Source organism: Ceratosolen solmsi, unplaced genomic scaffold (assembly GCF_000503995.2).
Source record: "Ceratosolen solmsi marchali unplaced genomic scaffold, CerSol_1.0 scaffold10, whole genome shotgun sequence".
In the NCBI taxonomy this organism is placed as follows: domain Eukaryota; kingdom Metazoa; phylum Arthropoda; class Insecta; order Hymenoptera; family Agaonidae; genus Ceratosolen; species Ceratosolen solmsi.
In genome coordinates this window covers 27,051,775-27,065,166 of record NW_011948412.1, presented here as the reverse complement: position 1 = coordinate 27,065,166, position 13,392 = coordinate 27,051,775, and the positions used below count along the sequence as shown (strand labels likewise).

The following is a 13,392-nucleotide window of genomic DNA, read 5'->3' as shown; positions in this document are numbered from 1 at the left end:
TAATAATGAATATAAATGTAATGGAATCATATTAAATAAAGCAATAAATTTTCATTGCTGGGTATTTCAATCCTGAGCAGACTTGTATATATATTATTTTGTATAGTACTTTTATTTAATTCTGTTAATAAATATATAATAGTAATATTAATAACAATATTAACAAAAACAATAATAATAATCGACAGAACATTATCGATGCGCATAAATTGATATGAGGCGATCATATTTAAATCTAATTAACTAGATTAAATTATATCTTTAAAATATTTTCATTTCCTTTTACGAATTTTTTTCTAGCATTATTTTTTATAGATAATTAATAGATTTTTCGAGAAAGATCAGTTTATTTGCGTTCTGAAAGAATTATGAAATACATAGGACTTAATTTTTAAAGTCTAAAAAAATGAGTTTAAATTTATTGAATATTTTGGCAGATGGATTACTGGGTGGATTAAAGATGGCAATTACTGGGTGAATTAAAGCATTTTTTGAAGAATTTGCGTAAATCTTCATACAGTTTGAACCTTGAACTGCAGTTTTTCCCGTATATATGGTAGTTAAAACTAACACCCTCGCGTGACAACATCTCAACAAGATCATTGAAGTACTCTTGATATTTTTCTTGTTCGGGACTTTTACGTAAGAGCGTAAAACTAGTGCCTCGTAGATGACGTGCCAAAGGTAAGAGATATTGGACCTTGTAATTTTTCCGTCGTAATACACCAATAATTCCTTCCGTTGGCTGTAGATCAGATCGAAAATCAATTAACGATTTTCTCGTATTATTTAAGTATTTAATTTGATAATGTCTATTACATCTACAGTAATGATTTTTATTTTCATCTTACATATGTCCTATAAATATTTTATACTCATTGATTTTTCTATTACTTTTGAATGCTTTTGAATACTTTGAATACTTTTTGTTGCCGAAAGAGGAAAAAAGACCATAAAGTTTTTTATTCGAATATTACTATTGTATATATCATATTTATGTTAGGTAAAATCATGATTTTTTATAGTTTATTTATTATTTAACATAACGATAATTTATATTAGAATAACTATTATTATGTATATATCAAAAAATTTTTATCATACTGTAAATTTTTTGTTATACAATTTTATTACAACAATGTAAAAATATTTTTTAGCTTGTTCAAGTTAATAATTTTGTTTTAATATTATATTTGTTGTTACATTTAAACGTAGGATATTGTAGCAATTGAATTCCTTTTTTTTCATTTTTTTTTCATTTTACAACCATACATTAATCTTGTGGGTATATAAAATTATACGTATATTTTAACACTATTAAACAAGACAAAATATTATTTTTACATTATATTAATAACTGTCATAAAAATTAAAGTATTTTACTGATAAATAAAAAATTAAGAAATTATAAGAAAAAGAAGCGGACCTTCATGGTAAATGGATGTATATAATTTTGCCAATGAGTAAAAGGTCTTATGGCAGCGCAACACTGAAATAAGTTATGGTCTTCCTTATTAAGGAACTTCTTCATCTTGGGACCAGCTATAAGGTTAAGGACCATGTGACCGCCAAAGACACCGTTTCCTGCATATAGATCGAGGCGATGAAAGTATTTGGTAACGTGCTTTACAACGGTCATAGTCTTTTAATTGCATTTTTTCGCGTTGATACAATTCAATCTTGACATAGTCCAATGTATGCAATTCGCTTCCTCTCACGTCTGTCTGCATAAAGTAAAATGTAAATGTATTGTTTTAAAAAATTATATTTTTATTTACATTTTCAAAGCTAATTATTTAAATATTTTAGATGTGTTATTGGTGAACTTTAATGACAAAAAATATTTCACTAGTTTAACAGAAATCTTTCATTTCTCTAATTTATCATGAAATAATTTGTAAATATGATGATTGCGCTGTTATATATTACAAAAATGATTAGAAAATTGATTACAATTTTTATTGATTTTAAAAAATTGTTAAACTTTACGAAAATTTCAATCATTATCCACATATTTATATATTCTTACATCAATATGAATTACGTCGTATATTTTTTAAGATTTTGGAATTATATTAAATAATATGTTTAATTAAATATGAGTAAAAAATGTTTTCAATAGAGTGATCATATTTAATAATATGGAAGTATTAATTATTCCATGACAGAGCAATAAATATTTAATTTAACAATATTTTAAAGTAAAGTTAAGTAGTTGAAGTAGGTGGCATGATTATGCGCATATTTCAGATGTAAGTTTCTATTTAAATTTTATAAAGAAGAGATACATAAGATGTATGAAATTTAGCTTACATAAAGTACTGCATAGTTGCCCAGGCTGGCTAGGTGTGTGGCTAAAGAGAGTTCGTACTCATCGGTAACCAATTGGTTATTCTGATGATTGGCAATTCTTAATAATAATCGTAATCTAGAATTACAATTTTTAGTGTTATGTGTCCAAGTTGACGGTGCGTGAATGCGTGCCGAGGCCCAGACGCCATCTTCTAATTCTACCATGAATTTGTGCATGTATGGATGCTGGATTGTCTCGTGGTGAGTACGGAATCTCTCGAAATCGTCTAATTGTCGAATCACGGTATTCGTGTAAGTAGATACAATAGATAGAGGTTTAACTCACATTGAGAATTGTGGTACTATAAAAATTATTACTAAATATTAAGACAAATTGATGTACTATGTCTTTGAAAGCTAAATTTTCCATTGATTTATGTTATGTAAGAAAATTTGGTGTAATTATCAGATAAAAGTAATTTCAGTGTAATCGGGAGTAATAATATCTAAACGATATTAAAAATTATTGCTTGTAGTCATGTTTTAATTGACTCATCAATTGAGAATATAGTAAAAGCCTTTCGAGTAAAAGCTTTATAAGTGAGTATATTACATATTTGCCTATACAAAGAAAATTTATATATTAAAAATAAGTAAATTTATCGAAATATAATAATTTCCGTATAATAAAAATTATTTTTCACGCATTTCACATTCATAAAAAATCTAACTTTAAATAATATTCTTGCAATGCATGCATTACTTACTTGCACTTAAGAATGTAATATTGGCAATTACGGGACATCAGAATATTTGAAAAAGTGCATTGAGTTCGATGTCCCCGTGTGTTCGTCTCAAAAGCATGTTCTGTGATTAATGTTGGACTTCTTTTAAAGTTTTCCGGGCATGTCATACACTGTGGCAACTCATGATTTTGATACTCTAATGGTGGGTAGGTAACTTTAAGTTGATATAAAAATCTGGAAAACGAACATTTTATATTCTATTATTTTTTATGTCCATATGTATATATATATGTGTATCAATTTATATTCCATACACCTAATGTAATAAGTCTTTACGTAAATATGAGAAATATAAAAAAATTTTTTTTATACAAATTTCATAAAAGTTAATTGACATATTATTTTATGATATTAACTAAAATTCGAATATTAAAATATAATATTTAGAGAAAACAGTAAAATCATTTTTATAAATCATATAATAGTCATTAAAAATTAAATAGCATCCTATGTTAGGAATAGTTTGATTACATTAATAGAATATTATCTATACATTTAAATTTTTATAAATTTCCTAACAGAGACATTAAAAATAATCTACTATGCCTTATTCATTAAAATTATATTTCATAAAAATTATTAATATATATGTTTTTTAACTTATTGTATATACTTAACATTTTTTAGTATACAGTTAATACCTATGTATAATTAGAATTTAATAAGGCATTTATTTTGGTTATGTTTAAAATCTAAAAAAGTATGTAATTTAGAATTTTATTTTATTACAATATAAGAAAAATTTTAATTAACAATTAGATATAAAATATAGTTTTATATTTATCAAGTAATTTATGAATCATTAATTGTATAATTCAAAAAATGAACAGAAATAAAAATATACACTTAATATTTATAACTAATATTTATTAGTTTATATTTACATTATTACACATAATGTAAAATAGATTTTTGTCTGAATTGTCTGAATCTCGTATAAATATCAGTACTATTTGCTCTTTAGGCTATTTAAAATAATTTTTATAATACAAAATTTTATTTTTTTTAAATTAATTAAATCTTATAATAGAGTAATATAGAATATATAACTTACATAAATAATAATCAAAATTTGTGAACAATATATTGGTCAAAAAATGGTATCATTTATTTTTATATGAAAATTTCGCCATTATAAAATGTTTAAATGAAACGAAATGATTTAAATAAATGATTGAGTTTGAAAATGGAAAATGTGGATATTAATTCTATTGATTTAAATTTTTTCTTCCATCAAAAAAGAATGCATTATAAAAAATATAGAAATATTAATAATTATTATAAATAAAAAATAATTTTAATTTAATTAATAATTTATTCTAATACGTTTATTTTTTATTAAAGTTTTTGAAAAATTCAAATACATTTAAATAAGTAAAGAGGATGCATAGTGAATAATAATCTGAATATGGATGTTACATAATAGAATTTTTTTCTAAAAACATTTAAAATTTAAACTTCAAATTTTTTAAATCGCGGTTAGTACCATAAATAGAAATATGTGAGATAAACATATTTTATTTACAAATAATATTTTAAATGCGAAATACAACGTTGGATCATGTTAAGTTATGAGTGATATTAAATCATTCGCTAATAAAACAATACCTTTCTGATCCAGAGTGGAGGGGAGCGGCAATGAAGTACACGAGTACCTCGTCGTAACTGATTATCCGCAAGCCAACTATGTGTATGACATAAAGATCGTTTTTAAGTAGGGGATTACATCGTGTACTCGCATATGGTATCCACTGAAAGCTTCCATTGAAGCTGCGAATATCACTGATGATAGTTATCGCTCTTGACAATGCCATATTCAAAAAACTGCGATTCAGAATACTATTTTTATCAATAATTTTCACGTATTCTGCAAAATTATATAAAATATGTTTGTAAGTATTAAAATATTAAGCTATAGAGACTAGTGGGATATAATATAGAAAATCTAAGATTCAAGATTCAAAATCTAAGAAATATTTTAACATACAATACAACTTTATGATTTTATTATAAAATGAAAGTATAGTATAGTTTCATTTTATAATAACTGTGCTAGTAATCTTAATCTTTGTTAGTATAAAATAATTTATTATACAGTTTATTCTCCGTTTTACAAAGTATATTACAAAATAGAAAATGAATTACTTTTGTAATAAAAGAGTTTAAATATTTTCAGATATTTATGTTATTTTTAAATTATTATTGTGTAATGTAAGAATAGATTTATTATTTATCAATAATATAAAGGAAAAGCTACTTTGTACATTACAAAATTAAACTAAAGATATTACAATATATAAAAGAAATGTATGTGATTTTGTAGAATTTTGAAAATAATAATAGTAAGATATGTATTTATTATTCAATAATTTTTGTAAATACATATATTGATACGTATAAATTGATACGTAATAATTTAGATTGATAGTTAATGTAGTACTTATCTAATGTTTTAGAACATATAAAGAAAAATATAAATTATAGAAATATACGTTATTATAAAATTTAGTTGTGTTATAGTATCATTTCTTAATATATTCTATTCTTTTAATTTAATGTAAAAATATAATTGCTTTTTTTTTAAAGATATGCTATGTTTGAATATTTGTATATGATTCATTGAAGTTTTTGCGAAAGAAGTTGTCTTCATTTTCTATAGTGTAGTTCTATATTTTTGAAAACAAGAATTATATTTCAATTTTCATTAATTTTTATTTTGTTAACTTAATTTTCGCTTAACATTATTTTGATTTTTCGGCAATCCTACGAATTCTTTTTGTCTTGTACATCTGTTATTCAATCTTATGCATACGTCGAATTCTGGAATTCGTTGAATCTTATAGTGACCTATCGGAGAATTCCCCCAGTTCCGTTCAAGTTTCTCTAGGGAAAAATATATCAGCATCAGATATTTTCACGAATTACAATTTTTTTGTATTTTTTAATATTTTATTGTGAATATACAATATAGTGCCATGTAATGGTCTGCTCGTTACTGATGAATCTACTTGTAAGGGAATAGTCATATATTTCATTTAAAATATTATTGAAATTTGCAACTTAAATAACTATAAAAATTACTATATTTTACATACATTATAAATAGATTTTTACAATAAATAATATGGATATGATATTTTGATTACCAATGTAATAAAATTGCAAAATATGAATATAAATTTTCAAAGCAAGGTCTTACTTATACTATAACTTTACATAAAATTAACCTACAATACTTCTAATTACTAGTTATTAACTAGTTCTAGTTAATAATAAATTTATAGATACTTATGTATTAAAACAACTATATATATAGTTTTATATGTTATACATATTTTGTTATTATTATTTCATAATTATAATATCTTAATATTAATTTTAATATATTTTTTTACGTATTTAAAAATAATACTTTCTTAACAATATTGTAAATTGTTATTTATTTAAAATATAAACATTTATTGTTTTAGAAAATTATATTTGATTATAATATTTTTTTGCTTAAATTAAACGAAAATTCGTTATAAATTATATAAACAAATAATACTCATAAATAGAGGTAGTGAGGGAGCGAGGGCAATTATAATATTTATGTTAAGTTAGTTTATAGATATTATTTATGTCATAGTAAATGAGAAATTTAAAATAAATTAACAAGAAATTTTAATGTTAATATAGTAAAAATTTTAGCATAACAATTTTATGTTGTAAAAATGTATAATATTTAATAGGATAAAATAATGAATTTATATAATAAATTCCAAGCGTCTACTGCATAAAATTGCATTAAGACTCTTATTTTAATATTAGTAAAAAAAATTGTTTCGAAGACCTGCATAGTACTGTCTTCTAAATTAACTTCGAAATTAAATACCTGAGTAGAAGAACTCTAAAGATACATTGATTATCACTCGAGTGTTTGTCATGTCGACAATTGTATAGAGTGGAAATATGTTGATAGGGTATTGGGATCTTTAGCCGGGAAAGGTAGAGCAGAAAATATGTTCTGGACATGCGAGGATCGATGCCTGGATAGGTGCTGCCGTCTTTTACATTCATTACCGCATACTCGCCGATCTCGTCTCGGTAAATGATTTCTTCATTGCTGCCGTTTATCCAGGTGAGATTCCTTAAAGAAGGTCTGACAATCATTTAGGACAATCCTTTTGACAAGTATTTTTAATGTGATAACTCCATGGACTATTAAAATTCACGTATATTTTTGTTTAATTCTATTTTTAACATTTTTATATTAATAGAAAGAGATGAAATACGATAGATTACTGTGATTGAATGAGGTATAAATTGATACGATATGTAAAGAAGATTCATTTTTAGTATTATGTTTGAGATAGGTTTCGAAATACAAAATATCTTAAAATATTTATCTTTAACAAAGTTTTTATTTCTCTTCTGAAGAAATTTTTTTTTAGAGTGTAAATTTCACTTCAACAATTTTTATCTTTAAACCACTCAGCTATTGCGTTATTAAATTAAATAAATCATTCAGCTATTACATTTCATTGTACATTTCATTGTATATTACATTATATATTTGAATACTAAATTTTTTTAACACTAAATAAAATCATTGGAACTAACGATAATCAGAAATTACGTATTAAAGTTTTTGTGATATCTAAAAATTTCAGAATATCTTTTATTAGAAAATTATAATTTATTCATTTATGCTTATTGATCGGTTTAAAATATTAATGATTTATTTAGTTCCATATTTTAGTATTTATATTTATAATTAAATATTAATTAAATATACAATTAAATATTATACTTTATAATTAAATTGACCAAATATTTCTCCTTTTGAAAATCATATAAGTTTTATTTATATAAAACTTTGTATATATTATATATATAAATTATGTATATATATATATTCTTAATTACTATATATAACATAAAGAACTTTTTCAAACTTTAAAGAAATACAAGTGATATAATGTTGGACAAAAGTTTTTTTTATAATTGAGAATTATATTTTTAGACCAATATCAAACTTTTAAAGAAACGATTTTGCCACTAAAAATTGAATAATGAATATATGTTAATCTATGCTAATGGAACAAAAACTAGTTTCAAAACAAAAAAGAATATGTAACAAATTTCAAGATATTTAACGGTAAATTGTAAATATTTTAACGAGTAATTCTTAAGAATTCATTCATTTGAGGGTGGTCAATATAAAATTATAAAACCATTAAATAAAACATTGAAAAGCTATTTTTGAATGGTAGAAGCCTAAATTAAGATAGGATTCTGAATAAACGAGATATATTTGATATTTTATAGTTTACGTAGCGCATAACATCTATCTTTACTTCAAAAGTTTCTTTTATATATTTTTTAGCGTGAAATTAATGATGCTATTAATATAAAACCATTTTTTATGAATTTTTCAGTCAACTTTTTTTTAATGTCTTTCTACCATTGTAAATGCTAGATAGTAAAAAATAGATATTATTTTCATGCAAAAGCTATTTTAAGTAACAATTTCTTTCATAGGTGCAAGCCGATAAATTATTGTCTGTGATTGTGGTTTAGAAGCAGGAAGAATTTAATGTGTGCTTATTGGACCAAAGACAGAATATCGTATTTCATTGAATTGAATAATTATAATGCCGTATTTATTGACACACTGATTGGTTATAATTATCGAACAATTCCGGCATGGTTTGAATAAGATGTATGTACTTGTTGGTCGCCTCTCGAAAGCAGTCATAATCAACTACATTTTCGAGATTAACGACGGAATTGTGTGAGCAGTTAAGAAGTATTCTCCACATTTTTTTTCTCTTGATCCTTAAAATAGATAAAGGACTACAAATTATTAAGAAGGATTTTTTTAATCCACAATTATTGAAAAAAGTTTTTTCTTTCTTAAAAAAGACTTTCATTTTTGTCTGATAATTAAATACGTTACGAATTCACGGTAAAATTTCTTGTAAAAATATATTATTTATTCAGAATTACCAATAAATATCAATTTCAATATTATAATAACTTGAACATGTACTTTTCAATTAAACGTGGTTTACAATATCGAAATATTATTTTCGATTTTTCTTCTATCGACATATTATATATTAAGTTGTTTAACAATTTTTCAAAGAAAGATTGAACTGAAAAGTAAGAAAAACTGAATTTTAATTCAGTCTAAAATAATCTTGTTGTTTTAATTAATTAAATATTTATTATAATAATCGACTATTATTTATAATATAATAATATTATAAAGATGCTTGAAACCGACAAACAAAACAATATAAATAGCTCGAGAAATTGATAATTATTTTCTCTAAAGTACGATCCGCACTTCTCATTTCCTATTATATTTATCATATATTCACTTATATACAAAAGCATAAATAATAGTAGCGTACTTGGAAACATTATACTTTGAAGACCCAACAGAATTCATGTTACTCAAAACGACGAAATCATATTCGGGATGGATTGTTGTGGATTTGATTATTGGCTTGGCCGTTGGTTGCCACTTTGTCAATTTGATTAATGCTGCAATTAAGATGATTAAAAGAACCTACATTTCACATTAAACGATTCATGATAGACACAGGAGCTTTAGAACTTATTGTAATAAAGCGGCTAATCTAAAAACACAATAAAGAACGTGACTATATGCAAATCTTACAAATTGACATTGATATGTTTGAGTATCCTGGTATTTTGATGATTGATTAGTTACTAATCAGAGTTGATGAATTATTAGTTTCATAAGAATATTCTAGTCAAAATGTAATATAATATTTCTTGTAACAATTAACTAAAAATATTATATCATAATGCTTTTTATTTTCACAAAAATTTGATAAAATATTAAATAACTTTTGAACTATTTTTATTTTGAAATAATTTTTTAGATTTTTGCTTTACTATCATGCAGTAATTAAACATTATATTGAGCTTCATATTGATGAACTTTGTTTTCATTTAATATTGTAACAAATACCATTTAATTTTCATATGGAATTCAATTTTATACAATAAATTAAATAAATTAAATGATACAATTAAATATAAATAATATTATTTAATATAAAATCAAATATTCTTTTTCATAATATTTTCATAAAAAATATTAGAAATATATTCAAATAGATAATTTTGCCTGATCTCGTATCGACAGAGATTCATTTATTATAATGTAAAGGTGACGCTGTATGTTATACTTACATAAATATTGCTAAATGAGTATAGATTAATCATATTTTTTTTAAGTATTGAAATATGATAAATCACTTATTATTTCACAATATTTTAGAATATCCTTTATTCAATTATTATTTTATCAAGCATATGTAAAAAATTTTAATTATATTACGTTATAAAATCAAATATTGTTTATTATTGTAATATTTATAAATAAATATATATTTTTTTTATTGATAATTACTTAAATTTAATAAATTGTATTTATAACTAAAAATTGCATTAAATACGAATTAATAATATTCATATTCATAAATAATATGTTGATTGTTTAGAGAAAATTAGATTAACTAAAAAGAATAATTAATAATAATTAACGTTTGGTTAAAAATTTAAGCAAATTTAAAAATAATAATGATTTATTTTATCATTGTTCGATTATTAAATAATACTATGTAATTAGACAAATTTTTAAAGCTGACTCTTATTATAAGTAACTGTTATATAATTAACCTTTGATAATAATTAATTATGCTTAAAGACTTACACCATATAACAGCCCAACAAAAATTTTCGATGGAACTCGAGGTTGTGGCAATATTTGTACTACTGGTATTTCTAGTTGCATTTTATTTATTTATTTCGAATTTGATATTACTTCTATTAATAATTAGTTTATCTATAAATGCGTTATACTATTTTTCAAATCGTTTCTTGGTTGTACTTACGAAATATACATACTTTATCATACTTACTTTATGCCACACGTAACCAATTTATGTATTTATTGTGATATAAAAAAATGCTCATTTGAGTTGTATGCTATTTTTATAAAAAATAATCAATATGAAAAAATAAAATTTATAACCTTATACTTTCAATATTTACAAATCACATATTCTTATGCAATTATTTTGATCAAACTGTAATAAATTGTCATGATGTTCTTTGTGTAAATTCTCACTGTAAAGCAATATTTTTAAATATTTAAACAAATCATCATTATAATAATTTAATCAAATTAAAATAATCCTATAAATTCAAATTATAAGAACATTATTATTTGGATAAAAATAATTTAATTAAAAAATGATTCTAAATTCTTTACGTCTTCAGACATCTGCAGAGTGCAATTTAAATTATCATTTCACTAAAAAATGAGATATGTTTTTAATTATAATATAATAATTATTGTTATAATTATATTCAATATGTTACATAAGTTACATTTACTCAATTAATGATTAAAAAAACCATCTATCAATCTTTCATCATATGATTTATTACCTGATTCTAATGATCTTGATGATTAAAAATCATAAAAGAATTGGTGGTTTTTATCTTGAATTGTACTTATTATTCCATTTAATGATTGATTCAGTATTTGATATTAAAACATGGATATCATTGAAAATATTACAATATAAATGATTTATATCTTATCAATTGTTTTTTGAATGAACAAATGTTATTGAACATCATTAGAAATCATTTTATATAGTACTCATTATATATTTAATAATTATTTTTAAGATTATTATTATAATACACAAATAATTTTAGAGAAATAACTTCAGCATTGAAATAAACTGAATATACATTAAGTGATGAATAATTAAATCCTAATAAGTTCATATTATATAGTTATATATTATATAACTATATAATATATCATATATTATATATCATAATAGTTCCATATCTTATTATTATCAGATAAAGTAAATGATGAATAATTATTTTCTAATGTACAAATTAAAATTTTTTGTTTTTATCATTGTAATATGTTTGTTCACCTTAATATTTAAGAGTTTTTAACAAGATATCAATAAGAAAAAGGAGTAAACCTTTAAATATATTTTTAATCATCTATTTTTAATACTAAATTACTTTATTATAATCATTTATTCATTAATTTCTTAAAATCAATTTATCATTTATATATAATAAAAACTACTGTTGTTCGAAAGTGAGGATTTGTTTTGTTGCTCGAACTGCCAATTCAATAGTTCAATTAAATTAAATAAAATTAATTCAATTTAAACTCTCGCCGTAGGGATTCGAAGAGAAAACACATATGGAAGGGCAGAGGACATGTACACTATGTAATTTTGATTTAAGACATCGGTTTATTCTGGTTTATTAATAGTTACAATATTTTAGTTCGATGATTACTTCTAGTGAGAGAGAAAGAGATAATTATTCTATTTCAATGGTGAGGTTGTGTTACGGATTAAAAATTTGAAAAGCGAAATATTAAAGTGGGAGAGGTATGAATGCGTGATTCATTTATTTAAACAAAACAATAGCAACGAACCTTCCAGGCTATGTCCTGTTGACGTCACGACCAATATCGTCATGGCAACAAAACACCGGCGTTTTAAGCAATAGTGCAATAATATTAAGGGCTGCGTTTAACAAGCGCACTAGTAAATCTTCAAACTTCTCTCTACAGTCATCACTCGCTGTATTTTTTAAACATCTATTCAGTTACTTCACATCAGTGTCAATTGCGCCATCACGAACTGCAATTAAAAATTCAGTAATCAAAAATACATGAAAGAACTCACACTACTACAATAGAATAATTCTCTATCTCAATAGAAGTAACGAATAATGCTACAATATTATAATTTTTATAAGCAGAAAATTAACATTATACTTTTATCACTTCATTTTGTGCCTTCTTTTTTCTTAATTCATTATGGCGAGAAATTAATCCATTGAAATGACAGTTCGAGCCATAAAAACGAAACGTTAAAAATCAAACAGGTTGCTTCTTCGGAATGGTGTCAATGTCGTTATGTCATAGAAATTGTAATGAATGTTGATTATAGGGTCTATGCTGATGTAATCATCAGCATGAGCAGTTGACCATGCTCATCAATGAGCATGAGAAGATGGTAATGTCAGTTAGCAGTACATACAGAGAGAATTAATCATGCTCAAAAGGGGAGCATGTAGTATAGTATATAGTATATGGGACAGCATTATGCCGTATGATCAACCATACTCCAAGGGCAGCATGAGACTATTGTAACTAATGTCGACTGGAGAAGTGAACGAGCGTCCTCTGCAGTGAAGGCAAAGAGAGAGCGTACTTACG

At 23.5% G+C, this 13,392-nt stretch overlaps 1 protein-coding gene across 1 annotated transcript; it reads right to left on the bottom strand.

Moving 5' to 3' along the window:
• Window positions 1–454: 454 nt before the first annotated feature.
• Window positions 455–7,250, bottom strand: LOC105366659 (uncharacterized). The gene is made up of 6 exons (XM_011505180.1): window positions 6,973–7,250; window positions 4,707–4,922; window positions 3,060–3,272; window positions 2,314–2,428; window positions 1,427–1,642; window positions 455–745 (listed from the first exon to the last, which is right to left on the bottom strand). Exons 1-6 carry the CDS (start codon window positions 7,248–7,250, stop codon window positions 455–457), a joined length of 1,329 nt encoding a protein of 442 aa, XP_011503482.1.
• Between the last annotated feature and the right edge of the window lie 6,142 nt (window positions 7,251–13,392).

Coding starts and splice junctions, on each gene's coding strand:
- LOC105366659 (XM_011505180.1), bottom strand. CDS start 7,250: ATGATTGTCAGACCTTCTTTAAGGAATCTCACCTGGATAAACGGCAGC. Junction 1,643..2,313: donor GCAACTATGCAGTACTTTAT/GTAAGCTAAATT, acceptor TGCAATTAAAAG/ACTATGACCGTTGTAAAGCA. Junction 746..1,426: donor TACATCCATTTACCATGAAG/GTCCGCTTCTTT, acceptor TCTGATCTACAG/CCAACGGAAGGAATTATTGG.